Source organism: Tamandua tetradactyla, chromosome 3 (assembly GCF_023851605.1).
Source record: "Tamandua tetradactyla isolate mTamTet1 chromosome 3, mTamTet1.pri, whole genome shotgun sequence".
NCBI classification, from domain to species: Eukaryota; Metazoa; Chordata; class Mammalia; order Pilosa; family Myrmecophagidae; genus Tamandua; species Tamandua tetradactyla.
This window is the reverse complement of record NC_135329.1, coordinates 81,714,270-81,741,629: the sequence shown is the minus strand read 5'-3', so window position 1 is coordinate 81,741,629 and position 27,360 is coordinate 81,714,270. Positions and strand designations below refer to the sequence as shown.

Sequence of the window (27,360 nt, the reverse complement as noted above, 5' to 3'; positions counted from 1 at the left end):
TCTCTACATTGATTGTTTTAAATCTTATTTGTGCAAAATTTCAAACATACAAGAGCAGAGAGGATGATATGAGTCCTGAGAGCCCATCGCAAGTGTTGGCCAGTCTTGTTTTCTTTGTTGCCCGATCTACTTCCTAAATCCATTCCACAAGGTTATTTTGAAGCAAATCCCAGACATTATATATATATAATATATATATACACACACACAATAGATAATTCTCTATATAGCCCCAATGTAAAAGGACTCAATAAAAACAATACCCATTATCATACCTAAAGGTAACAGTTACTCCTTTATATCATCAGATACCCAGTTAATGTTCAGTTTTCCCTGATTGCAGTGTGCTTGTTTGAATTAGGATCCAAATTAGATCCATTGCAAATGATTGACAAGTCAATTCTTATTTTAAAAAACAGCTTCACTGAAATATAATTCATATACCACAAAATTCACACATTTAAATTGTACAATTCAATGTTTTAATCGTATTCACAGGCAACCACCACCTCAGTCTAAGAATATTTGTATTCCCTCTAAAAGAAACTTTAGCTGTCACTCCCCATTCCTCTTCAAATACCCATTTTGATATAAATGGAATCATATAGTATGTGGCCTTTCGTGACTGGCTTCAGCTTAGCAAATTGCTTCCACATCCAAGTCGTAATATGTGCCTCATTTCTTTTTATGACAAATATTCCTTAGTAAGGATATACAACATTTTATCCATTTCACCAGTTGGAATTAGGGTTGGTTCCCCTTTTTTACTCTTTTAAGTAGTGGTACTATGAACATTTATGTAAAATCCTGTCTCTTGATTTATAGGTCTTTCGGTTTGCTAAAGTTGCTGTAATGAAATATTACAGCATGGAATATTTCATGCTGAAATGGATTGGCTTTTTTTTTTTAACTTTTTAAATTGTATAATATAACATATACAAAGCTAAGAAAGAAAAAAGCAATAGTTTTCAAAGCACTCTCCAAGTAGTTATGTGACAGAATCCAGAGTTTGTCATGGGCTATCATATCATCTCAGATTTTTCCTCCTAGTTGCTCCAGGATATTGGAGGCTAGAAAGAATATATGTATTTTTTATCATCACAATCAACTTTTTCTTCTTTTTTTTTTTTTTGTGAAAAATAACATATATACAAAACAATAAATTTCAAAGCACAACACAACAATTAGTTGTAGAACAGATTTCAGAGTTTGGTATGGGTTACAATTCCCCCATTTTAGGTTTTTACTTCTAGCTGCTCTAAGATACTGGAGACTAAAAGAAATAGCAGTTTAAAGATTCAGCAGTCATACTCGTTTGCTAAAGGCCTGCCTTCTCTGTATAACTCCACCATCAACTTTGATCTTTCTCCCACTCTTTAGGGGTTCTTTTTCATGTTGGAAGCAGCTTTCAATAATATGGGATAGGAAGATGGAACTAGGTGATGTTCTGGAGAGGCTGGCCCCTCTGGTCCAGGGACCCATCTGGAGGTTGTAGGCTTCTGGAAAGTTACCCTAGTACATGGAACCTTTGCAGAATCATATATTGCCCTAGGTGTTCCTTAGGATTGGCTGGAATGGTTTTGGTTGGAGTTTGACAAGTTATGACAGGTAGCAATGTCTAACTGAAGCATGCGTTAAAGTGACCTCCAGAGTAGCCTCTCCACTCTGTATTCTGTCAGCCACTGATACCTTATTTGTTACACTGCTTCTCTCCCTTTTGGTCAGAATGGTATTGTTGATCCCATAGTGCCAGGGCTAGACTCATCTCTGGGACTCATCTCCCACTCCTCCAGGGAGACTTTTACCCCTGGACATCATGTCCCCACATAGGGGAGAAGGCAATGATGTCCCTTGCAGAGTTGAGCTTATAGAGTGAAGCCATATCTGAGCAGTAAAAGAGGTCCTCCAGAAGTAACTCTTAGGCATGTCTATAGGTAGGCTAAGCATCTCTGCCACCTACATAAGCTTCACAAGAGCAAGGCTCAAGATCAAGGGCTTGGCCTGTTGATTTGGGTTCTCTAGTGTTTGACACAGTATCAGGGGTTTCCCTGATGATAAGTTTAATAATCCCATATTTTTTCTCCCATCCTTCAAGGGACTTTGCCAGTACTTTTTGATTACCTGCTTAATATATTTTAGGATATATCCTGGCATTACAGTAAGCTATACAGGATTAAAGGCCCTCATTCTTATTCTGGGCTTTCTGTGTTATGCTTATTAAAAAGAGCTTATTTAAACAGGTTGAGTTTGATTATGTGCTACAAATAATTTTGGTTCTGGACAAAATAAACCTTCCTTCCTTAGTCTCAAAGAGTAGGTGACATTTTAAAACATAGACAATGACTTCCTTTCCCTTGTTTGCTGAATTACTTCAATTCCGACTCTGTTCTTATTTCTAAATACCAGGTTATATATACATAAAACAGCCTCTCAAAATCCAGAAATAATAATTACCACTCAGGACTAAATTTGGCTGCTATAAAAGCTTACAGTCTAGGCCCCTGTTTTCTTATACGTATTTTCTAAATGAGAGCATACAGTAATTGCTCTTTTGTTTCTGGCTTATTTCGCCTCACCAAATGTCCCACAGCTTCATTCACAATGTTGCATGCCTCACAACTTTGTTCCTTTTTGTAACAGCACAATATTCAGTCATACAGTGTTCAGCATCATTCTCCAATCTACTTCTCAGTGCCTCCTTCAGCCACCTGCATTCATTAGGCGTCATGTATAATGCCTAAAGTCCGTAGTCCATCAACACTCAATTTTAGATAATTTCATGGTTCCCAAGAGAAAGATAACAAACACACTCACACCAAGGAGGAAATCTAAACCTCTCCTTAAATGTTTTCCCTCCCCCCACTCCATTATTTACCCTGCTGTTGCTGTGGTACTGCTGATGTTTTCCTATTAAACATAGTCCAGAGCATGCAGTAGCAGTTTTCCCCCTGTATCCTGAACTTAAATACTCTTTGTACAAGAATCATACTTTTGAAGTAGTTCATGCAAGAACTTATGTGTATTTCTAGTGTTAATCAGTGGGACACATAGGTCTATTTAACTCTTTTCAATCATGTTCCCCTTCAGTATGGTAATATTACTTATAAACTCACTAGTGAACGGCCTTCACTTCTAGCTAGTCCCTTACATTTGAGTTCAACCTCATTAGCTAACTGTTCACCCATCTCTAGCTTCAATGTATCTCTCAGTCCCCTGTATTCTGTATTATAAGGCTCTAATTGGATTGGCTTTTATAAAGGGGATTTATTAAGTTACAAGTTACAATTCTAAGGCTGTGAAAATGCCCAAGTTAAGGCACCAACAGGAGTGTATGTTCTTGGAGGAAAGGAGTTGGCATCCAGGTTCCTCTCTCAACATGGGAAGGCACATGGCGATCTCTGCTATCCTGCACAGCTTCAGGTTTCAAGTAGCTCTCTCAACTTTTGGTGTCTCCTGGGGCAATTTCTTTCTGCAACTCCAAACTTCTGTGCCTGAGTTTTCTCCCAAGTGTTTCCTCCTTAAAGGACTCCAGTAAGCTGATTAAGACCCACTTTGAGTGGGCAGGGTCACATCTCCATGGAAACAACCTAATCAAAAGGTCCTACCCACAATAGGTTGGTACCACAAGATTGGAAAAACATGGCTTTAAGTTTCAAGCCAGCACATTCCACCCTCTGGACCCCCCAAAAAACATGTTCTTTCATATATAGCGTACATTCATTCCATCGCAATGTCACAAAAGCCTTAAACCATTTCAGTAACAATACAAATACAGTATCAAGTAAAAAACAGTACAAAATCACATCAATCAGTTGCAGGTGTGCTTTGTCCTAAGGCAAAATTGGCTGTGGACCTGTGAAACTCAGAACAAGTTATCTGCTTCCAATAATCAAACGAGGGGCAGTCATAGCATAAACATTTATTTCCATTTCCACAGGAAGAAGGTGAAAGGAAAATGTATCACCAAACATTTCCAAAAACCAGTAGGACATACTCCATAAGATTTCAAAGTCTGGGTAATTTCTAGAATGAAGTTTTATCCTCAGGGCTTGGGAGAGTGGCAGTCCCACCCTTTCCAGTGGCCCTGTTTTCTCCAAACACTGGGATGAGGGTTACAACATTGGGGAGACTATCTTGTTCTCGGCTCCCACCCTCCTCAAGTATCTAGGTGGCACTGGGACTCTGCTGTCTCAGGGCACGTGCTCAGTGCCTTCAAAAAGTAGTGTGGTGGCCAGGTTCTCCTTAATCCCTGGGGAATGTGACTTACCCCCTAAGGTCTGAGGCAGGAACACTTTTCTGGAACAAAGAGGTGGAAGGCTTGCCCTCTGCCTCTAAGCAGACTTACCCTCTCCATATGCAGGTGGGTCTTCTCTTCTGGCCTGAGGTTTCCTGATTTTAGACCTTTAGCATCTATGGTTCTGTCTTTTATGTCAGTTTTCCTTCAAGCTGCCCCTTTTCTATCCTTTTTGGTCGAGACTGGCAGTGGTTCCATTTATACAGATATTGCAACAAATCTGCTAGTTTTCCATGCAGTATACAGGGGTCACAACCATCAGACAATAGGATTTTCCACAAATCCTTTCTGGATAACTCCACTTCCAATCCTGGCTTGTGCTGAAATGGCCGACTGGTTCCATCATGGTTAAATTCTCACTTGGGGCACTCTCCACTGGGGAGTCATTTTCCAAAAGCTTAAAATTTTCAAACTATGTTTCCTTTTCTTTTTTCTTTCTTTCTTTTTTTTTTGTACACGAGAGTTCAGCTGTTAGGTTATTCCTTTCCTGTTGCCTTTTACTATAGGCTGCAAGGAGAAGCCAGGCCATGGTTTCCACATTTAGCTTGGAAATTTCCTCAACTAGATATCCAAACTCATTGCTTTCAAATTCTATTTTCCATCCAACACCAGGACTCAGTTTTGTCAAATTCTCCACCACTTTCAAACAAGGATTGCCTTTCTTCCAGGTGGCAATAACACATTCATTATTTCTGTCTAAGGCTTCATCAGCAGTGTTCTAGTTTGCTAGCTGCCGGAATGCAATATACCAGGAACGGAATGGCTTTTGAAAAGGGGAATTTAATAAGTTGCAAATTTACAGTTCAAAGGCCAAGAAAATGTCCCAGTTAAAGCAAGTATATAAAAATGTCCAAATTAAGGCACCAGCAAGGCATCACTCAAGAAAGGCCAATGAAGTTCAGGGTTTCTCTCTCAACTGGGAAGGCACATGACAGCATCTACTAGCTTTCTCTCTAGGCCTCTTGCTTTATGAAGCTCTCTGGGAGGTGTTTTCCTTCTTCATCTCCAAAGATTGCTGGCTGGTGGACTGTGTGGTTCTCTCATCCTTCTGTGGTGGCTCTGCATCTCTCCTCATTCTCAAAAGACACTCTCTCCAAAATACCTGTTATGGAACCACGGTAAACTAATCAAGAATGGGTGGAAACATGTCTCCATGTAATCAAGCTTAATACCTATGACTAAGTCTCATCTCTGTGGAGATAACCTAATCAAGTTTCCAGCCTAATTTGCTGAATAGGGATTAGAAGAATCGTTGCTCCAACAAGATTGATTAGGATTAAAACATGACTTTTCTAGGGTACATAAATTCTTTCAAACCAGCACGAGAAGTATCTGTAGAGTCCACATTTCAACTAAAAGTCTCTTCAAAGCAGTCTAGGTCTTTTCTATCAAGTATATCACAATTCTTCCAGAACCTTCCCCTTATCCATTTATAAGCTATTACAGCATTTTGGTATTTATGAAGGGGATTTATTGAATTACAAGTTACAATTCTGAAGCCATGAAAATGTCCAAATTAAGGCACCAACAGGAGGATAATTTTTTGAAGGAAAGTCTTCTGTGTTCCTTTGCCACATAGTTAGGCACATGGTGACCTTTGCTGTCCTTTCTTGGCTTCTGGTTTCAAATGTCTTCCTCAACTTCTGGCATCTCCTGGGGTGTTTTCCTTCTGCATCTCCAAACTTCTGTGTGAGCTTTCTGCAAAATGTTGCCCTCTTACAAAGGTCTCCAGTAGGCTGATTAAGACCTACCTTGAATAGGAGGGGTCACATCTCCATGGAAACAACCTAATCAGAAGGTCCCATCCACAGGAGGTCCATACTGACTGGATTGGAAGAACATGGCTGTTCTGGGATATGTAACACTTTCAAACCAGCACAATAGGATTCTCTTTTTTCTTTGTAATTTATTCAATTAGGAAATTGGTTTCTTTTTCTTATGGAGTGTCCACAGCCTAGACCTTACTGATCTTACCCTTAATGATGTTATTTAACATCTTCTTCTGCCCTTGTATTTCCTCTAAATTAATATGTAGATCTAGAGGCTCAATTAGATACAAGTTCATACTTTTTTTGGCAAGAATCCTTGATGGGAGTATTGTGTTCTTTCTGCCAGCAAGCTCATAATTCTGGTTGTCACTTTTGTGATGTAAGTACCCATTAATAGCATTGCTTAGATTCATTACCTCATTAGGTATTTGAAACTTGGTCCCTATATTTTTCAAAAAACTAATATAAAATTTTTTTTGCATTGTAGTTTTAAATTACTTGGATATAGGATAACAATTCAAGTATAGGTACATGGATATATAAAATGGTATTTTAATCATAACTTATTAAATTTTCTTTCCAGTCCTTAAGGTCTTTCATAAGATTCTCCAAGGTTTACTCACTGATTGTGCATCTGCCAGTTATGGTATTTTTGATCCCTTGTTTCTGGTTTTATAGACCCCCCCCCTTTTTTTTTTTTACCACATTACAATGTCTAGGATTTATGAGCACCCTGATGCTTAGCCACAGTGGTGAAGTACCCACTGCCCTCACTGTGGATCTCCTCATGGGAGTATCATTTTTCCCTCCAGGGAGAATCTGACCATCTACTTCAGGGCCAAAGGTACAGGCTGGAGACCTGACCCTTAGTGAGTCTTTTGAGCCCATTGGAGGTATCTCTTGCCCTCTAGTCCCTTTTTACAGGATTCTGTAATTATTTTCATTTCCCTCAAAGGAGGCTGGATAGTTGCTAGCCATGGTGAAAAAGCTACCAGGAGGTTATGTGTCTGTCTCTGTGTCTCTGGCTCAGCCTGAAGCTTGGTGTCAGGTGAGCATAATCCAGATCCAGCCCCACAACCCACAGTTTGGAAAATTATCCCATATACTTCCTCTCCTCTTTGCTATGTGTGATTCTGTGAGCCAGCAATATCTTCTGTTTCAAAATTCAAGAAGTAAAAGGGGGTTGCTGCCACTGAAGCAGAACCGTGAGCCATCAGCACCACCATGGAAACAGCTGCTGCAGCTCCCACCACTGGGCTGAGGACTCGGAGATGGGTGAATGAGGTGGCAGTGGTGGTAGAGCAGGAGTGGGGACCCAGCATGGGTAGAATGCAGCATCATGGGTATATTCCAGATTACACGTCTCCAACCATCTTTGCTATATTGATGCTGAGCTGTCAGGGGACTCAGGCTAATTAAGACATTCTGTCTCTTAAAACAGTGTCTAATGAAGACAATAAGAAAGAGGAGAAAGGATAGGAAAAAGAAACTAAAATACTATAGAAAACCATGAGATCTATTCAATCTTTTGTCAATGATGATTAGCACGTTATGGCGAAACATTCAATGATCTATCCATCTCCAGAGGAACTTGAAGCTGTTTAGAATATGGTGTCTGCTGTTGAATGTACTCTAAATATATCTCAGATTGTTGGATGAAGCAAATAAGATGCAAAAACAGAGGATGAGAGGTGAAGAAAGATGAGGCCATAGAAACTATTCCAAGGATCAAGGTCGTTTAACATTGTGTGGTGTAATGAGGATTTGCCTGGTTGCAAAAGGCTTGCTGATTGGGTGGACCACAGTGGCTCAGCAGGCAGGAATGCTTGCCTGCCATGCCAGAGGACCCGGGTTCGATTCCCAGTGCCTGCCCATGTAAAAAAAAGAAAAAGAAAAAAGTAAAAAAATAAGGCTTGCTGATTAAAGATGATATGGACTTGGGGAGGTGCAACGGTGGTTCAGTGTCAGATTCTTGCCTTCCATGCTAGAGGACCCGGGCTCGATTCCCAGAGCCTGCCCATACCAAAAAAAAAAGATGATACTGACTTGGAACTGGTTTTAGTGTGCAAAGGCAAACCCACAGAAATATCAAAGATAATCTTCCTGTTGAAATTCAGAAACCCACAGAAGAGAAATATCAAGTGGAGCAATGTGTATATGAGCCATGTATTATAATCCAGCATACAAAGGAACCCACGCCAGCTTTGAAGGTGATCCTTACTTCCCCTATAATTAGGGACAAATTGGAGAAGAAAGATGGAGAAAATGTTGCGATGAAAGATCCTCTGGACTTACTGGACAGGCAGAAATGCCTGAATGCCTCAATGTCGCTTCAAAATGCCAAACGGTTTCAGGCAAGGGCAAATGGATTAAACTCACGTGTAGTTGTCATGGCATTCTGTGTGATTTGTGCAACAGAGTTCCCACATGGGCACCATTTAAAGGATAGCCACTGGAGCTTATATGTGAAAAGTCTGTAGGTGCTTGTAATGGACCTTTGGGCAGTGGGGAGGCCTTGAGACAAGTAATGGAGTGTTTGGCATCTGGAACGCTACTTCTGGGGGTCCTCGTCTCCATGGTCCTTGTGAGCAAGACCTAACTGGTGTTCTGAGCTATATGACCATTCAGCAAAAAGAAGATATTACCTACAGTGCACAGCATGCACTCAGACTATCAGCCTTTGGCCAGATTTTTAAAGTTCCGGAAATGGACTCCCAACCATCCAGTAAGCTTTTTCAGAAATATCCCTGGTCAGTTACTGATAAAGAAGGTGCTGGGTCTTCAGCTCTCAAGAGGCCATTTGAAGATGGATTGGGGAATGATAAAGATCCCAATACGAAGATGAAATGAAACTTAAGGAAAATTCTGGACAGTAAAGTGATAGTCCTGATGAACGCACTAATGAATCAGATTTGGCCTTGTTCATGCCCCAGTTTTCACAATGTCTATAGATGTGGATGGCACAACATGTGAAACCTTAGGACCATCCAAGAGAACAGCAAAACATAGCAGTGAAGGTACTGCAGGCTTTGAGGCAGATGTTGAATGTATGAGTTTCAATAAAAGATCAGATAATGAAGGCAAAAATGAAACAGTGTCTTCAAATTCAAGCAGTAATACTGGAAATTCTACAACGGAAACCTCCAGGACCTTAGAGGTAAGAACTCGGGCCCTATTCTCACTCAAGTAGCAAAAATACTGTAATGGAGCTTAGTGAGAAAAAAAGAGCTCTTAAGTGTGAACTCATCTTGGAGACTGGTGGAAACCACGACAAATGCTTTGTAATGGAGGTGGAAGTAGATGGACAGAAATTCAGAGGTGCATGTCCAAATAAGTAGCAAAGGCAAGTGCAGCCTTAGCTGCCCTAGAGAAATTGTTTTCTGGACCCAAGGCAACAAATAATAAAAAAGATTATCCCTTTGGCAAAGAGTGTTGTGAATACAGCTGTATCTGCAGCAGTGCAAGCCGTTTGGCACAGAGGAAGAGGAACTCTAACACAAGGCACTTTTGTTGGGCCACAGCTGCTCCTGACTACATAGCTCCAGGCTATGGAGCACCTTATGGTTATAGGACAGCTGCTCCTGCCTATGGTCCACCCTGTGGTTCACCCAAGTGAATGGTTCTGTTACCCGTTATGAAATTCCCAACATATCCTGTTCCCCACTACTCATTCTTTTAGCCAATGACAGAAGGTAATTCCTATTGAACAGTACAATACAGAATGTTTAAAAAAAAAAAAAAAGCCTTTTTATCCTGCTTACTTTGAACACATACTTGATCAAAATTATTTGTAGAGAACATCTCTCCTACTTTTTTATTTTAACAAATGCAAACTTAGTTCTCTAAAACTTGAAAACAAACAAAAAAGAAACCAGTTCTGTGAAACAGGACCTCATTTCTGTAAAATTACTTCTACTGGCCCTCCTTTTCTAAGGAAATAAAAAGTCTAGCAGTTCAAAGTTTAAGTTTTAAGGCAAGTATCAGATTATGTAAAGTTAAATTTGTGAAAGATATATAGAGTCTTAAACACTGATCACAAATAAACTGCTTTGTTGTCTATATAAAAGAGAGAGAGAGAGAGAGAAGAAGAAGAAGAAGTAAAAGGGAAATAGAAGACAAAAAGTTTCCCAAACCCAGATCCCAGTCTCATCCCTGCAGGCAACCACTGGCTTTATATTCTTAAGTATTCCAGAGATACTTAGGCTTGCTGGGGTATGGGTGCACACTTAGTTTCCTACAGTTGCACACCTGAGTGGCAGAGCTGATGTAGACGGATCCTACTTTGATAGTTACAGGGTCTGCATTCAGCACTCACAGCCCTGCCCCAGCTGAAAATTACACAGCCTTTCCAGACAAAGGTAACCTTGCCTCTCTTCACCCCAGAGCAGGGCACAGAGGTATGCTATTCCTAGTGACCCACTAGAGATCCCATTGACCTCCTTCAAACCCTCAGGATTGAGTCTCCCTGACTCTGCTAGCTCCTTTTTGTTTGTTTTTTTATTTTGGGATGCCATATGACAGGGTCACATTTCATTATTTTTCCATTTGAATATCCCATTATTGCAGCACCATTTGTTGAATTTTTGTTTTGTTTGTCTCTTGGGAGGTATATGGACTGACTGGGAATCAAACCCAGGTCTCCCACATGGCAGGCAAGAAATCTACCACTGAACTACCCACTTGCTAACTCCTTTTAATCAATGAATGAGACACCTCTCAGTCCTTTAGCCCCCATAAACCCACATTGCTCACTAATAAACCAGGGTCAGCAAACTACAACCTGTGGGCCACAAAGATAAATCAAAAGAATAATGACACTTGGAAATCAAGTGTTACTGGCACACAGCTACAACTATTCATTTATACATTGCCTGCAGATGCTTTCCTACTGACAGGCAGAGACCAAGAGCCTGCAGAGTCCAAAATACTTAACCATCTGACCCATTAAGAGTTCTCCTGTCCCTGATTTAAACTCCATGAAGACTTCTGTCTTAATTTCCTGTGACTGCCATAACTAAATACCAAAAAAGTTGCTTAGAACAGGCATTTATTTTTTGTCTTAGAGTTCTAGAGGCTAGAAGTCCAAAATCAAGGTGTCAAATGGGCCATACCATCTAAAATTTGCAGGAGAGAGATGTTTGCCCCTTCTAGTTTCTGGCAGTGGTAGCAATCCTTGGTGTTCCTTGGACTGCAGCTGTAGCACTTCAATCTCTGTGTCATTACATGGCCTTCTCCCCTCTTTTGTCTCCTGGTTTCCCACTTAGAAGGACAGCAGGAGGGAGGTTCCAAGATGGCAGCTTTGGGAGGTATGAAATTTAGTTCGTCCTCCAGAGCGGCTAGTAAATAGCCAGGAACAGTACAAAACAACTGCTGGGGCCACGTAAGTGACTGGACACACAGCACACACCCGTTTGGATAAACTGAACCAGCTGTGATTCCACACAGAACTGTAAGTTCTCCAAGCTGTGGAGGCCAGTGTCCCTCCCCAATGGGCACGGCAGCCTGGTTCCCCAAGGGGAAAGGAAAGAGACTTTGCTAGTAGTGGGGGTTTAGCTCAACCAAGGTCCAACTGGGGAATTAACAAATTCTGACTACTGAAAATAGGCCCCCAACTCAGATAAACCTCAAATAAGAGGTAAAGGTACTAGGAGTTTTTGCCCCAGCACAGAGGGGTCGGGGCTGCCGGAAAAACAAACAGTTCTTTTTTTGATTGGACAGCACAAAATACTTGAAAAGGGCTGGTTCCCTAAAAAAAAAAAAGGTGGGGGGGGGGGGGCAGCACATAGAACATGGAGATACATAGAGCAATGTACCAGGGGTCCTGTTCTGAAAAGGATTTCTGCTGTTTTCTTTCTTTCTTTCTTCTTTGCTTTGTTTCTACTGTGTAACTGCTCTTTAGGTACAACTGCAGGTTTCTGTGGCCCCACTGCCCCAGGAAAGGGTGGAATTAAGCTTGTCTGAGAGACTAAGAGGCTGGTCAGGTGAAAGGAGGTAATTCCCTGGAGGCTGTGCCTTCCCCAGGAGAGGGGTAGGGCCCAGCTCCAGTGGAATCCCTCCCTAAGGAATTCAGACCCCAGGGACTGGAAAACTGAAGCAATTAAGCCAGCCTAAACCTCTCCTCTGTCTCAACCATGCCCCCAGCAGGGAGAGTCTGCTGAAGTTAAATGCACCATATCACTTTATGCTGGTGGGAAACCACAGGTAGACAAGCGCCACATACTGGGCAGGATAGGAAAAACAAGAGTTTAGAGGCTTCGTAGGAAAGTCTGTCAACCTGCTGTGTCTTACTCTTAGGGAAAAGTGATGAAGGTAATTCTTTCCTCCTGAGAGGAGGCCAGTCTGGTCTGAGAAAATCTGACTGGGGTCTGTAATCTAAGTAGACCCTTCTAAAATTTTTTTAAATGTAAAAAGCTCCATATAGGCAGGGCAAGAAACAGGAAAACAAGAATGAAACTCCAATCCATTAAACAAAACCTATGCTAGAGGATAGAATAAGCTGAACTGAATGTCAAAGAACAGGTAGAGACAAAAGCCATCCAGCAAGAAAATCCTAGGTAAATGAGTGAAAACAATGTCCAGAATAAATTAAGGAAATAAAATGCCTAGATGCCAGCAAAAAATAACTAGTCATACTAGGAAAATTGAAGATGTGGCCCAGTCAAAGAAACAAGCCAACAATTCAGATTAAATACAGGGGTTGAAACAACTAATTCAGGATGTTCAAACACACATGGAAAATCTCATCTAAAATCAGTGAGTTGAGGGAGATATAAAGAAGGCAAGGGCAAACAAAATGAAGAAATCGAAAATCTGAAAACAGTCACAGAATTAATGGGAATGAAAGGAATAGAAGAGATGAAAAAAATGGAAACCTACAATGTTAGATTTGAAGAGGCAAAAGAGAGGATTAGTGAACTGGAGGACTGGACATCTGAAATCCAACATTGCAAAAATATATATAGGGAAAAGATTGGAAAAATATGAGTAGGGTCAGGGAATTGAAAGACAACATGAAGTGCACAAATATACATTTTGTGGGTGTCCCAAAAGGAGAAGAGAAGGGAAAAGGAGGAGAAAGACTCATGGAGGAAATAGTCACTGAAAATTTCCCATTTCTTATGAAAGACATAAAATTACAGATCCAAGAAGTGCAGTGTACCCAAAACAGAATAGATCTAAATAGACATACTCTGAGACACTTACAAATCAGACTCAGATGGCAAAGAGAAAGAATTTTGAAAGCAGCAAGAGAAAAGCAATCCACCACATTCATGGAAAGCCCAATAAACAGAAACCATGGAGGTGAGAAGACAGTGGTATGATTTATCTAAGATTGTAAAAGAGAAAAACTTCCAAGCAAGAATTCTATATCCAGCAAAATTGTCCTTCAGCAATGAGGGGGAAATTAAAATTTTTTCAGACAAAAAAAATCACTGAGGAAATTTATGACCAAGACTGGCTCTGCAAGAAACACTAAAGGGAGCACTAGAGACAGATAGGAAAAGACAGGAGAGAGAGGTGTGGTGAAGAGTGTGGAAATGAAGACTATCAGTAAAGGTAAAAAGAGAAAAAATTTAGATATGACATATAAAATCCAAAAGGCAAAATGGGGGAAGAAAGTACTGCCTTTACAGTAATAAGGACAGCAGTCATATTGGATTGGGGCCCACCCTAATTCAGTTCGGCCTCATATTAAGTACAATGATCATATTTTCAAAGACCCTATTTCCAAATAAAGTCACATTCATGGGGTCAGGGGACACAATTCACCACCACCCCCAAACCTCTTTTTTTTTTTTTTTTTTTTGCATGGGCAGGCACCGGGAATCCAACCCGAATCCTCTGGCATGGCAGGCAAGCATTCTTGCCTGCTGAGCCACCGTGGCCCGCCCCACCCCCAACCTCTTAATGAATTAAATTGGCAATGTGATACCAATGACCCCTTAATGATTTAAAGCACACCTCCAGTCTCCAATGAACACCCTTCAACACCTCAGTGATCTTAAACTGGACTCCACTGACACCCCCTACAATGACACTGCCCCCCGAAATTCCTTTCTTGACCCTGGTGAGGAGCAGGTTCGTCCACCTATCTGGGTTCCATCCTTGGCAGCCTCCAGGAGCCGGTCCACTCTCTCCAGCCTCCCCTTAGTGACCCTGGGGCCAGGAAACAGCATCTCTTCTGGCCTGGTTCTGCATGCTCCCTGAAGATAAGGTGTACAGGTGGGAGTAGGGGTGTTGTGGAGCAGAAGAAAAGAGAATTTCCTTAAACTCTTTCAATTCCAGTGCCTCGATTCTTAGTTTCCCAGAAGGTTTACTTAGGTTCAGATCCTCAAATAGGACTGGACTCTGGTGCCCAGAGCCCTTCCCAACCAGTACCAGGGCTTTTCCAGGAAATAACAGATGAAGAAGCACTGCTTTAATTGTTCTTTTCTACAGTATAGGTAAGCAGGTGTCTTTTCTTCCGGGCCGAGGTTGCGGCGCCGCCCTCAAAAGTTATATCTAGTGGGTCCGGTCTCCAGGGTGCCTCCTCTGGAGCGCAAATAGCTAGACCCCCATTTCTCCCGCGGGTTACAGGGCCGAATCCCCTCTCTGTCTCCGCACCCGGCCGCGCCCTGAGGTTCGCCGAAGCGCATCTGTGCCCACCTGGGCGGAGGCGCTACAGCGCGGGACTCGCACGCCAAGCCCCGGGAGACCATCCAACTCAGGAGACTAGCCCTATTCAGCCGCGAGCCCGGGGGCATGGAGCCTAGAGCGGAGCCGGGACCTCGCGGGAGGAAGCGGCCGTGGGGCTGTGCGGATTTTTCCCGGGAAAGGGGAAGCAGCAGCGGTGGACTCATCCCCTAGTTCCAGACTGCTGGGCCCCGGGGCTCCAGCCGCGCAGTCCCGCGGAGAGCTGTGGGCGGGTCTGTGGGCAGGCTCCGAATGTCATTGGCTGAGGGGCGCGCCCTGCGGGTCGCTGTGCGCTTCCATTGGCTGGATAGGAAGGGGGCGAGGAGGCCCGCGCCAGGCCCCGCCTCCTGCGTTGTCCATACTCTCCGCGATCGCACAGCGCCTGGCCAGACTTGGACGTTACTGGCTCGCAGCACCATGAGCCGCAGCCTGGACGTTGCGCGGAGCTTTCTGCAGCGGCTGGAGGCGCGAGGCGGCCGGGAGGCAGCGGTCCTCGCCGGCGAGTTCAGCGTGAGTGGTTGACGAGGTCTGCCGCGCGGCGCGCTCGGGCTTTGTACCTGGACGTTCCAGACACCTGTCCCTTCGGCGCGCTCAATTCGGTCTTCTTTCTCTTGGTGACTGGGGGTTGTCTCTCCGACTCTGGGTCTCTGAGTTTTTCTACCCAGCATCTTTCTGTCTCTATCTTCATTCCTTGCTCGCAAGACCCCGAGGGGCGAAGTCCCCTCGTCCGGCCGCGCGCACCCCGCACGCCCTCGGGATTTCCGCGCTCTCCAGACCCTCCCAGAGCAATCCATCTGGACTGATGGGGCGCGCGGGGCTGGGCGGGAAGGGCTGATGGGTGCACACCTGGCTGCCCCTTCCCCCGCGCTCCTTGGCCGTTCAGGTGACTCGGCGGTCACCTCTGTGGTAATGAAGAGGAAGGAGGTGTGAGCAGGAGAAAGAGGAACCAGCACGAGGTAGGACCATGGGGACGGTGTAAACAGCCACCGGCCGGAATCTGCGTGGGTTTCTCCTTTGGCGACAAGGGATCTTAATGACCAAACTGCTTTGAGGATTAAATGACTGCTATTAGTAAAATCGCTTAGTACATTTTGAGTGCTCACTTTGAAGAAGTCTTTGTCACTAGTTATAAAAGATTCTAAACATTGCAAATCGGGCAGTTCAAGTCATGCGAACTGATGCTATTGCGGCGCCCTAGGCATGGCGTACTATATACGTAACGAACTGAGTAAAATATAATTTACTTAACAAATGTAGAAACATAATATACAAAAATGTAAACACAACATGATTTAGATATCAAGTTTAGATATATGTCAATATAATAGCTGCAAATAATGCATGTAAATAGATATATGTGCAAGATATTAGCTACAAATAATGCATATAAAATATATAATAAACTTGTAATCAAATAGAAGTATGGATATAATTTATATAAACACGAGTAGCAACTTTATAAAATAAAAATATTTAAAAATTGACAAATACATGTATAAAATAATACTTTATATAGTAAACGACTATATCAAGTACAGTAAAAATAGGTAGCAACCAAATTTAGAAAATAATTTTATTAATGAATATGAAAAATATAGTGAATACATAAAGATAAATATGCTATAATAATTGATATAATACATTATATAACTTCATAAACAAAACAAATAAAAATTATAATAAAAAGGAGGAAAATTATTAATCAATTCATAAGTAAATATGAAACAAAGGTATAAAATAAATCCGTAATTTATACAAATAAAAAATAGAGGAAATACATAATAAATCAAATAAACTATAATATATGTGAAACATAATAACTTTTGCAATATGAAAATGTACACAATATATGTGAACATATACTCGTGGTATATGACGTCATGCCCGTACGTGAGGAAGCAGAGCCTTACGCTCTTAGTCGCTTTTTTTTTTGTATGCTGTATGGCGGGGTCACATTTCATTATTTCTCCATGTGAGTATCCTGTTATTGCAGCACCATTTGTTGAATTCTTTGTTTTATTTATTTATTTTTTGCTTGTTTGTTTTTTGAGAAGTGCATGGACCAGGAATCCAACCCAGGTCTCCTGTATGGCAGGCGAGAATTATTCCACTGAACTACCCTTGCACCCCCTGGGTCCTTTTTACATAGCATCATTATTATTAGCCAGGCCCTCTGCTGACCTGGGGCCTGCACTTACCTGCCCAGGCCACTTGCCTTCTTTTCCCTGTGACTGCCTCCGTGTCCCCAGGATTCTGACCTGGGTCGTCTCTTTCTCCTTCCTTCTCCTTGTTTGGCTCACTGTGCCTCCCGCCAGGATATCCGGACCCTCTCAGCCGCCTGGAAGACTGAGGGTATCTTCTCCACCGAAGTTGGTAGCCAGCCGGGGAATGTGAGGAAGAACCGCTACAAAGATGTGCTACCCTGTAAGTCGCGGGTGGTGGTGGGGTGCTACCAGAGGGGGTGGGTGCCCTAGAGAGCTCAGCCCCGGGCAGCAGTTCAGGAGTCAGCGTGCCCCCCCTGCTGCTGTGCTCCCTGGCACCCTCTTCCAGTGCCAGACTTGAAGTGCCTGCACTTCTCCTAAGCGCCTACGAGGGCACCTCCACAGGATAGCTGGCCTTTGCCATTCCCCTGCTGGGTGCTCCATCCCCCGACTGTGCTTTGCCCAGGGTGTTGCAGGGCGTTAATGCCTTTGTGACCCCCAGACTCCATGTTTCTCACCTGTCCTGCTGACAGATGACCACACAAGGGTGATCCTCTCCCTGCTCCAGGACGAGGGACACGGCGACTACATCAATGGCAACTTCATTCGGGTCAGGCTGGGGGCCAGGGACGGGGCCAGGGAGGCTGGTGGGCAGTGGAATCCCGGTAGTGAACCACCAGGTCTTTACCAGGGCGTGGACGGAAGCCTGTCCTACATTGCCACACAAGGACCGCTGCCTCACACCCTGCTAGACTTCTGGCGCCTGGTCTGGGAGTTCCGGGTCAAGGTCAGCTCTGGGGGACGGGAGGGTGCGACCAAAGCTGGGAGTGCTCCCTGTTTCCCACGCTGCGAGTGCACCCCTCAGGGCAGATAAAAGCCCTTCTTCGGGTCCTTTCTTGGTTCCGTTCCTGACTGGGAGTCTTCCCTCATCAGTGATCTTGTCAGAACCTCCTTGTTCCTGTTACTACGAACCCCTAATCCAAATCACCTCCCTTTCCCCTTATCTCTCTTATCTAGGTGATCGTGATGGCATGTCGAGAAGTGGAGCTTGGCCGGGTAGGTGTCCTCAGTGCCCCAGAATACCTGTGTATCCTTGTGCAGGGAGGAGGAGGAGGAATCTTACTCACTCCTCTTGGATCCCAGGACCTCACAGTGGCTCTGTGGAAGGCCCACTATTACTTTTTAAAATTTTTGTTGATTTTCTTCCCTTTTATTTCTGTTCCTTGGACTCATCCTCCAATGTTGGCAACTCTCCTCCTGCTGGACTTTCCACTAGCACCTGGTAGACCAGAGGCCCCATACCATCTGGTGCTACTTCCAGCTCTGATTTCTTTCCCATCACAGTTCCCTATGGACTCTACTCTACCCATGCTGGCCTCTGCTGTTCCTCACACAGTGGCTCTGCCTGGAACACCAGATGTCCCCAGGGTTGCCTTGTTTACCTCATTCAGGACTCTGCTCAAATGTTAAAACCTCAACAAAACCTTCCCAGAGCCTCACGCAAGTTAAAATTCCCAGCACTCCCAGTCTCTTTCCCCTGTCCTTTTCTGTTTTTCTACAGTTCTTACCAACTTCTAACATGTTAGATAATCCACAGATGTACTATGCTCATTGTCCTTTCTTTCCCCATTAGAAGGTAAGCTCCACCAAGACAAGGATCTTGTTTTGCCAGTTGGCTTAAAGTAGTTGCTAAAATATATATATATATATATATATATATATGCATGTCAACATTGAAGGCATCCATCTTGATACTATAAAGACATTAAGTTTGTGGTTTCTGCCTCCTCACCTGTTCCATGGTGGGATGGGAGATTAGAATTCCCCTGGGTAAATGGCTGATGGCAAAGTCTGTACTGTCTGTAGTAATGTCTCCTCTTTCAATCCTGATTTTGGTAGTCTCTCTCTCCCTCTCTCTCTCACTCAATTGCTCGCTCTCTCTTGTCTTCTCCCCTCACCCCGCTCCCATCAGTCTGGCTACAGTAAAGATAGATAAACTTCAACCCATGGGCCAAATCCATCCTGCTGCTGGAATGCAATATACTAGAACTGGAACGGCTTAAATCCCCTTTCAATAAAAGGGGAGTTTAATAAGTTACGAGTTTACAGTTCTAAGCCCATGAAAATGTCCAAATTAAGGCATCCAGGGAAAGATACCTTGGTTCAAGATGGCCGATGATGTTTGGGATTTCTCTCTCAGCTGGAAAGGTACATGGCAACATCTGCCAGCTTTCTTTCCCGATTCTTCAATGGCTTCCTCAGGGTTCTGTTGGTTCTGGTGGCTCTAAAGCTTTTTCCAAAATGGTTCCCTCTTAAAGTGCCCCAGTAAGCAACCCCATCTTGAATAGGTCAAGATACATCTCCATGGAAACCATCTAATCAAAGTTACCATCCACAATTGGGTGGGTCATATCTCCATGGAAACAATAAAAATGATTCCAATCAGCAGTACTGAATGAGGATTAAAGGACATGGCTTTTCTGGGGTATATAATAGCTTCAAACTGGCACTCTGTATGTGTGTGTGTGTATGTTTTAGGGTTTTTCTATCCACAAGAGCATGTCATCTGCAAATAGAGATGATTTTACTTCTTTCCTTGCAATCTAGTTGCTTTTTCTCCCTTTCTTACTCCCTCCTGCCCTTCCCTCCTCCCTTCGTTCTTCCCTCCCTCCTATCTCCTGACTCCCTCCTTCCTTCTTTCCCTCATTCTTTCTTTTTATGATCCTTTTTATATCTTCCTTCCTCTTGCTCTCCTTCCCTCCATTATCTGTTCTCCCTCCCCCCTTTTTCTTTCTCTTTCTTTCTCCGTCCCTTCCTTCCTTCCTCCCTCCCTTTTTCTCCAATTGCCTAGAACCTCCAGTCCAATGTTGAATAAAAGTGGCAAGTGTGAACTTATTCATCATTAAGTATGGTATTAGCTTTGGGTTTTTCATAGAAGTTCTTTATCATGTTGAGGAAGTTCCTTTCTACTCCCAGTTCCTTTAGTGTTTTTATCAGGAAAGAGTGTTGGATTTTGGTCAGATGAATTTTTTGCATCTATTCAAATGATCGTGTGTTTTTTGTTTTGTATTCTACTAACATGGTGTATTACATTGATTGAGTTTCATATGCCAAATCAACCTTGAATTCCTGGCATAAATTCCACTTAGTCATGGTGTATCATTCTTTTTATATGCTTCTGGATTTTGTTTGTTAGTATTTTGTAGAGGAGTTTTGTGTCTGTATTCACAAGAGACATTGGTCTGTGGTTCTCTTGTGATGTCTTTGTCTGGTTTCAGAATTAGCATGATACATGCCTCATAGAATGTTTTTGGGGTCCCTTTTGAAAAGTTTATAAATAATTCTTCTTTAATATTTTGTACAATTCATTGCATTGTATTTTAATGATGTTAAAAATTAGAAAAGAATCTTTTTTTAGCCTCATATTCCCCTTTCCCTTTAATCTTTATTCCTTTGTGCACAATCGTATTTACATCTGGTATCATATTCCTTTTGTGTAAAGAAGTTCTTTATTATTTTTCATAGTGAAGGTTTGCTTGTGATGAATTCTCTCACCTTTTGTTTGTTTGAGAAACTTGTTTTAATTCAGCATTTTAAAGATGTCATAACGTTGTCTTTTTGTTTAATTGTATAATTTCTGACAAAAAGTTTGTTGTAGTTCTTATTTTTATTCCTCAGTATGTAATGTGTTTTTTTCATGTGCGTGATACTTTTTAAATGTTCTCCTTGTCACCATTTTTCATCAATTGGATCATGATATGCCTTGGTGTGGTTTATTTTATGTGGTTTATTGACCTTCTTGGTTCTGTGCGTTCATAGTTTCATCACATTTGGAAAATTTTTGAATTATTGTTTCTTCAAATATATTTGTTTTCATCCTCCTCTCTTCTTCTCTTATAGATTTGTTACGCGTGTACTGCCCATTTCATATTGTTCTACAGGTCACTGATGAGCTTTTCCTTTTTTCTGTGGTTCATTCTGAATAGTTTTTATTGCTTTATCTTCATGCTCACTGACCTTTATTTTTCTTGGTGCATAATCTATTTTATATTTTTTACTTTTCCTCTTTAGAGGTTCCATTTGGTCTTTTTTGCATCTTCCATTTTGTTTTTCATTTTCACAATTTCCTATTCATTTCTGAATATGTTTATAATATCATATTATATATATATATTTATTTAATTATATATATATATATATAATTTTTTTTTCTTACATGGGCAGGCACCAGGAATCGAAGCTGGGTCTTCGGCATGACAGACACGAACTCTGCCTGCTGATCCACTGTGGCCTGCCCCATATTACATATTATAACATGTGCTTCTTTCTTCATCTCTGTTATTTCTGAGTCTTTCTCTGTTGGCTGATATTTTTCTTGAATATAAGTCACATTTTCCTGCTTCTTTTTATGTCTAGTAAATTTTTAATGGATGCTTGATATTTTAAATTTTGTATAGGTAAATGTTGAATTTGGTTGTCTTCCTTTAAAGATGTGGGACTCTTTATGGGAAATGGTTATGTTACTTTTGGATGCTTAATTATTTTGATATTTATTTTCAGGCTGTTTTAGGGTAGATTTTATTCTGGAGCTCATTTTGCTAATGTGTGGCCCTTTTGGGCTCCCTACTGATCATGTTTTCCCTTGTACAGTGAGTGCAGTCCTACAAAGCTGGTTATTCAATGTCTGAAAATATATTTTGTCTGGTTTCTTAGTTGCTTATAGTGGGAGGGTAATCCTTCCACATGGTCACAAGCTCAGGTCTCCACTGAGTCTGCGTGTGTTGAGTCTGACCAGGCTCTGGCAGCTACCTTCTGTTACAGCTGCAGCTTCCTATGTTCCCACCAGCAATGCCTGGGAGTGTCTTATTGGGTATGGATATCTTGGACTGGGGCTGTGAATCACACTTCTCCCTCCTTGCCCTTTCTCTCTGGACTTTTGTAGAAAAAGTGTGAGCGTTACTGGGCCCAAGAACAGGAGCTACTGACAATCGGATACTTCTATATCACCTTGGTGAGCTGAAAGAATGGAAATGGGGTTCTCAAGGTGTTGGGTGTTGAGGGAGATTTCAAGGAAGACCCAGAGGGTGGGTGCCAAGACTTTTAGGGGCTGGGCCTGAAGGAATGGAGAGTTTCCCACAGTTCCCTCTGAGAGTACTGCAGGCAACTCTGTGCTGTTAGTGTACACAGAGAGAGTACTCAACATATGCACTGCTTTTTTTTTTTAACTTTTATTTGAGTATCTCTATAATATAAATGTGCCTCGTTGGATTCTTGAAATTCACTTATTCCTCTTATCATTTCAAAAGAACCTAAGGGAATTTTTCAGTTCAAGTCATGTATAAAGTTGAAGCTTAATAAACACAATAAAACTGTTTTGTTTTGGAACAAAAGAGTCTTTTTTTGCCCCCACTGTAAATGGGCTTCTTTGGTTCTTTATAATAGTTCATCTTTCTCTCCTCTATCTGTTTTCTTCATGAAAGCTGTAGGATGTTTAGGCTAAGTTTATTTTTTTAATGTTTATTTTTCTAATTTAAGTTTTAATCAGGAATACTTTGCTTTTTATAAACATGTGTTCTTTGGCCCCTTGGTGATTGTTGTCCTCCTCCCTCTCCCCACTTGTCCATGTACAGACAAGGGAGATATGGCTGAATCCTGATACTGTGCTCAGAACCCTCCAGGTCACATTCCAGAAGGTACTGAAAGGGGAGGAAAGGGGCATCCACACGGGAAAGCTCTTTCCTGCCTTTGTTTCCTCATTTGTATACTGAGCATTTACAAAAGTACCTACACCTCAGTTATTTGAAAGGCTTAAATGGAAGGTGCTTAGAACTGAGCCTAGCATGTAATAGGTGCTCAATAAAAGCTTTTCTGCTTTCTTCTTTTCCTGCATTCCAGGAATCTCGTTGTGTACACCAGCTACAGTATGTCTCCTGGCCAGACCGAGGGGTCCCCAGCAACCCTGACCATGTGCTTGCTTTGGTGGAGGAAGCCTGGCACCTTCAGGGATCTGGCTCTGGGCCCCTCTGTATCCACTGCAGGTCTAGAGAATGGGCATTATGGGGCTATGATGAGGCAGAGGGGGGTGCACAAGGAGGACAGGTTGGGAGAGGCACGCAGGGTTTGGAGGCACGGCTGCAGTTTGAGTGCTTGTTTCAAGAAACCTGAGCCTATCCTTGTTCAACATCTATGGATTGAAATTATTAGCATTCATTGAGCACTGCCTGCCTGCTGATGAATAAAAATACAGTTGATGCTCAATAAATGTAGGCAATTAGAATGTTTTCCTTTAAATTATACCCTGGGTATTCTAGGAATCAAGAGACCCTTCAGAGGATCCCCCATTAGGGTCTTCACCCCCAATCCCAAATGCTGAATATAAAAGGGATTGCATGCAGGCCCTGACCAAACTCCCTCTGATTCTGGCTTGCCAGTGCGGGCTGCGGGCGGACAGGCGTCCTCTGCACCGTGGATTACGTGAGGCAGTTGCTCCTGACTCAGGTATGATGAGGTCACGCACATGTGTCCTGGTATGCAGGCCGTATCCCATGTCCCCGCTCATGCATGCCCCATCTCTCTGCCCCAGACCATCCCGCCTAACTTCAGCCTCTTCAATGTGGTCCTTGAGATGCGGAAGCAGCGACCTGCAGCTGTGCAGACTGAGGTGCGAGCCAGGGTCTCCTCATTCCCCAGGACACGGGCTGGGCTTAGGCCCTCTCCGCTCTGTCTTCCTTCTTGGTGACCGTTCCCCCTCACGCCCACCAGGAGCAGTACAGATTCGTATACCACACGGTGGCTCAGATGTTCTGCTCAGCACTCCAGAAGGCCAGGCCCCACTTCGAGAACCTCAAGGAGGTAGAGGCTCCCTCCTGGCTGTCTTTCTGTCCCACTTCAATACCCTCAGAGACCAGCACCTGGGCCAGCACTGTTATAGCACCCAAACCCTCAACCCATTCTGGAAGCAGGGACAGAGCCATTGCCACGTCCTCTTGCCCTCTGCCTATTTCCTTATCAAACTGTCCCCTCTTAGGCTTACAACGCAAGTGGCCACAGTGACTCCATCCCTGGCTTCCCAATTTCCTGGGAAGTCTCAGTCTCTTCCCCTCCTGTCTTTTCCCAGAATCATGCCTCACTCTACGATGATGCTCCCTCCTTCAGGACTTCCCTGGCCCTACCTGCCACAACTCACCCACTTGGTGGGGTCCTCAGGTACACAGTTTATTCCCCTGTTCTTCCTCCCTTTCCAGTTTCTCCAAAGTTAGTCTTCTGCCCACTTGAGAGACACAAGCCCCCTTCTTGCTGTTCAGTTAAAAAAAAAATTGCTGATCCTTTCTTTGAATTGAGCTCTGGGGATCCCTCCTCTTCACCCAAATGACCTCTCTTATCCTAGAGATTGTACTGCCTCTGCCCCTAAAGCTACCCAACACTCTGAGGTTAGCCCTTACCTTGCCCTGGCTCCCAGCGCCCCTCTCCCACTCTCAGCCTCCCCGTGTTTCTTGACGCTGCCCACTTCTCAGCTGGGTACTGCATATATGGAGTTGATACTCCTTCACACCAGAAATTTCACCGACTCACCCTTGTGTCTACCCTTTCCTCCACTTTAGAAGCCATTTCTTCATTTTTTAGTCCAACAACCATTTACATAGAAATGTCCAAATCCAATACCAATATCCTGCCCCATTTATCTTCAAGGAGGTCCCGTTCCCTCCAAGGCTAGCCCCTTTTTACTATTCCTTCATCCACCTAGCTTTGTGGGGCGCTAAGGACACAGCACCGAGGGAGCCAGCCGCTAGCCCCAATCCCCTCCCTCTCTCCTGCGAGAGCCCCATCTCGACTTTTAGGCCCGGGGTGGGAAGGAAGCCTGTGGTTTGCGCGCTGATCACGCTCCCACTCCGCCCTGCGGTTTCACTTCCTCCCGCCGGGGCCTCTGCGCCCTCCCGCCCGCAGGAGCATCTCGGTCCCCGGGGCCCCCGCCGTCGCCATGGCCGACGAATACGCGGTGGTGCAGAAGCGCGGGCCCCCTGCGGGCGCCGGACCCGGGCCGAGCACGCTCAGCACGGAGGCGGCACCGCTCTACAGCCAAGTGACACCGCGCGCCCTGCGACCCAGAGTTCAGTCGGAGGATGCGGGGACCCGACCAGAGGACGCACGGGGAACGCCACCGGACCGTGGTGCGTCAGGGTGGAAGGGAAGGTGCCGCGGGGCTACCGAAACTCTGAGGTCCGGGGTCCGCCAGCCCCTGCACAAATTGGACCCCACCCGGAGGTTAGGCCAGGTCACGCCTTCCGGAGGCGTGCCCGTCGTTTGGCCACGCCTCTGAGTCGTCCCGGAGCCGAGGCAGTGCCGGGAGACCGCGTCCCAGTTTCTCCGGCGAAGTGGCCCTGGCTTGGCCAGGTCGTGGAGGCGGATGTCCCCATTTTGACCACGCCTCCAACGCACCCTCCTTCTCACAGGGCCTTGTTCTCATTCTCTTCCCCGTCCCTGCGGTTCCCAAACCGCGTTTTCTCTCAAGTCTCCTCTGGGCCTCTGGAGGGTGCGCCATCGTCTGGTGGGGCGAGGAGGTGGGGGGGGCGGCCTGAACTGACCGATGCGGGGGATCTCCTGCCCACAGTTCCTGCCGATCAACGCCCTGAAGGGCCGGATGCCTACGAGGACGTGGCGGATGGAGTTCAAGCCGGTGGACTAGGTAAGCCAGACAGAGCTTGGGGGTGTGGAACCTTAGGGACTCACGCTCTGAGTCTCGCGGTTGTTCTGGAGCACATCAAGAGGGCTTGGAAATGCGGGGTGACCCTCCTCAAGTTGCTTATTTGTCTGTGTCTTAGCTTCCCCATGAGCTCTAGGGCCTCACTGACCTACCACGCCCTTCTTCTTCCAGGCTTCAACCTGCGCATCGGAAGGCCCAAAGGGCCGAGGGACCCTCCTGCTGAGTGGGCTCAGGTGTGATTGGAGTGGCAGCGCCTGTCTGCTGCTTTGCATCGCAGACTAGACAGCGATGGCTATTGTTCTGTGGTGGGAGGTGTTGGGAATTTAGATGCTGGGCTTGGATCAAAATAAAAGTTTCTCAGAATGGGAAATGTGGGGACTTTGCTTCATTGATTATGGAGACTTGGGAGGTATGGAAGTAATAGGAGAGAGAATGGCTGATGGCGCTGCACTGAGCAGCCTGAACAAACATCAGGAATGGGGCAAAAGCCAAGCAGCTGGGCAAGTGGGCCTCCCATTTGGGAAGGGGGTATGGACAGATTGGGCTCCCAGTGGCTGCCCCCACCACTGCATAATGGACTGTACCATACCAAGCCTCAAATATGAGCCTCCTCTCTCGGACACGCAGCTGACCACAGAGAGATGGATGGACACTGAGAAAGACAGTGGACCTTCAGCTATCCAGATGGATCCAAGCCAGGCATACCAGAGACAGGTAAACAGATCACTGGCTGAGAGACAGACCACCTAAATGGACAGAGACATATAGACTTGGGCCTGGATTGACAAACAGATCCCCAGACAGCCAGACTTTTAGAGGGATAGTACCTAGCTTGATGGATAGACCCTTCCCTGGAGAGGTAGACTAACAAACAGCCTAATAGGCCAACTAACAGCTAACCATTCAGATCAACCCCAGCCAGAGAGACCACTGGACCAACAGAATTCCCAAAAGGCACCCCTCTCCAGTTAGACAGCGAGACAGCACCATTTTGATGGATCCCTATTGGACAGACTTCCATACAGATAAAAATAGATCTAAAGCTGGACAGACCCACAGACATCCTCTCAGCTAGACAGACCTCCAACCACACAGTCCCCTAGCCTCAGGTGGGCAGGCAGACAGACCTCCCAGTCAGAATCCCCATTAACTAAACAGATGGACTCACAGACAGACATCACCACACAGACAGACCCCAGATTATACAGGTACCCTAGACAGCCAGATAGATTCCCAACTAGCTAGACAGATGGACTCCTAAACAGGCGGACAGAGCCTACACTTTGGCAGACAAATCAATGCAGCTCCTGCTGGGTGAACAGCCAAATGGGCCCTCAGGCAGCCAACTTACGAGCCAGACAGATAGACCCTCAGATAGACAAAAATCCTGAGCCAGACACATCCCCCCTATCCAGACCATCTCCCGGCTAAGCATAAAGATCCTTCAGATGGACAGACTCCCTGCTACAAGACAGAAGACCCCCAGTCCCTTAGATAGTTGAGTTTCCCCTTGGATGGATACCTTGCTGGACAGATGTACACCCAACCAGACAGTGAGACATGGCTCACAATCAGAGAGATGGATGAACTCCAAGCTGACTGGCTGGCCAGATCCCAAGCTGGACAGTCAGATCCCCAGATGGACAGATTCTAGCTGTACAAACTACTAGCCAGATGGGTGGGTGACCTCCTTCCAGACTTAGATCAACCTCCAACTAGTCA

The 27,360-nt window shown here is 44.4% G+C and overlaps 1 protein-coding gene and 1 pseudogene across 1 annotated transcript; both read left to right on the top strand.

The window, feature by feature from the left end:
* Positions 1–7,572: 7,572 nt before the first annotated feature.
* Positions 7,573–9,742, top strand: LOC143676189 (spermatid perinuclear RNA-binding protein-like; annotated as a pseudogene).
* A 5,371-nt stretch (positions 9,743–15,113) lies between these two features.
* PTPN18 (protein tyrosine phosphatase non-receptor type 18) lies at positions 15,114–26,008 on the top strand. Its single transcript, XM_077151902.1, has 15 exons — positions 15,114–15,246; positions 17,052–17,160; positions 17,471–17,547; positions 17,629–17,724; positions 17,955–17,993; positions 21,880–21,948; positions 22,568–22,630; positions 22,833–22,975; positions 23,369–23,435; positions 23,521–23,598; positions 23,700–23,789; positions 24,055–24,143; positions 24,882–25,105; positions 25,546–25,620; positions 25,810–26,008. Exons 1-15 carry the CDS (start codon positions 15,154–15,156, stop codon positions 25,875–25,877), a joined length of 1,380 nt encoding a protein of 459 aa, XP_077008017.1. The 5' UTR covers positions 15,114–15,153; the 3' UTR covers positions 25,878–26,008.
* Positions 26,009–27,360: the final 1,352 nt, after the last annotated feature.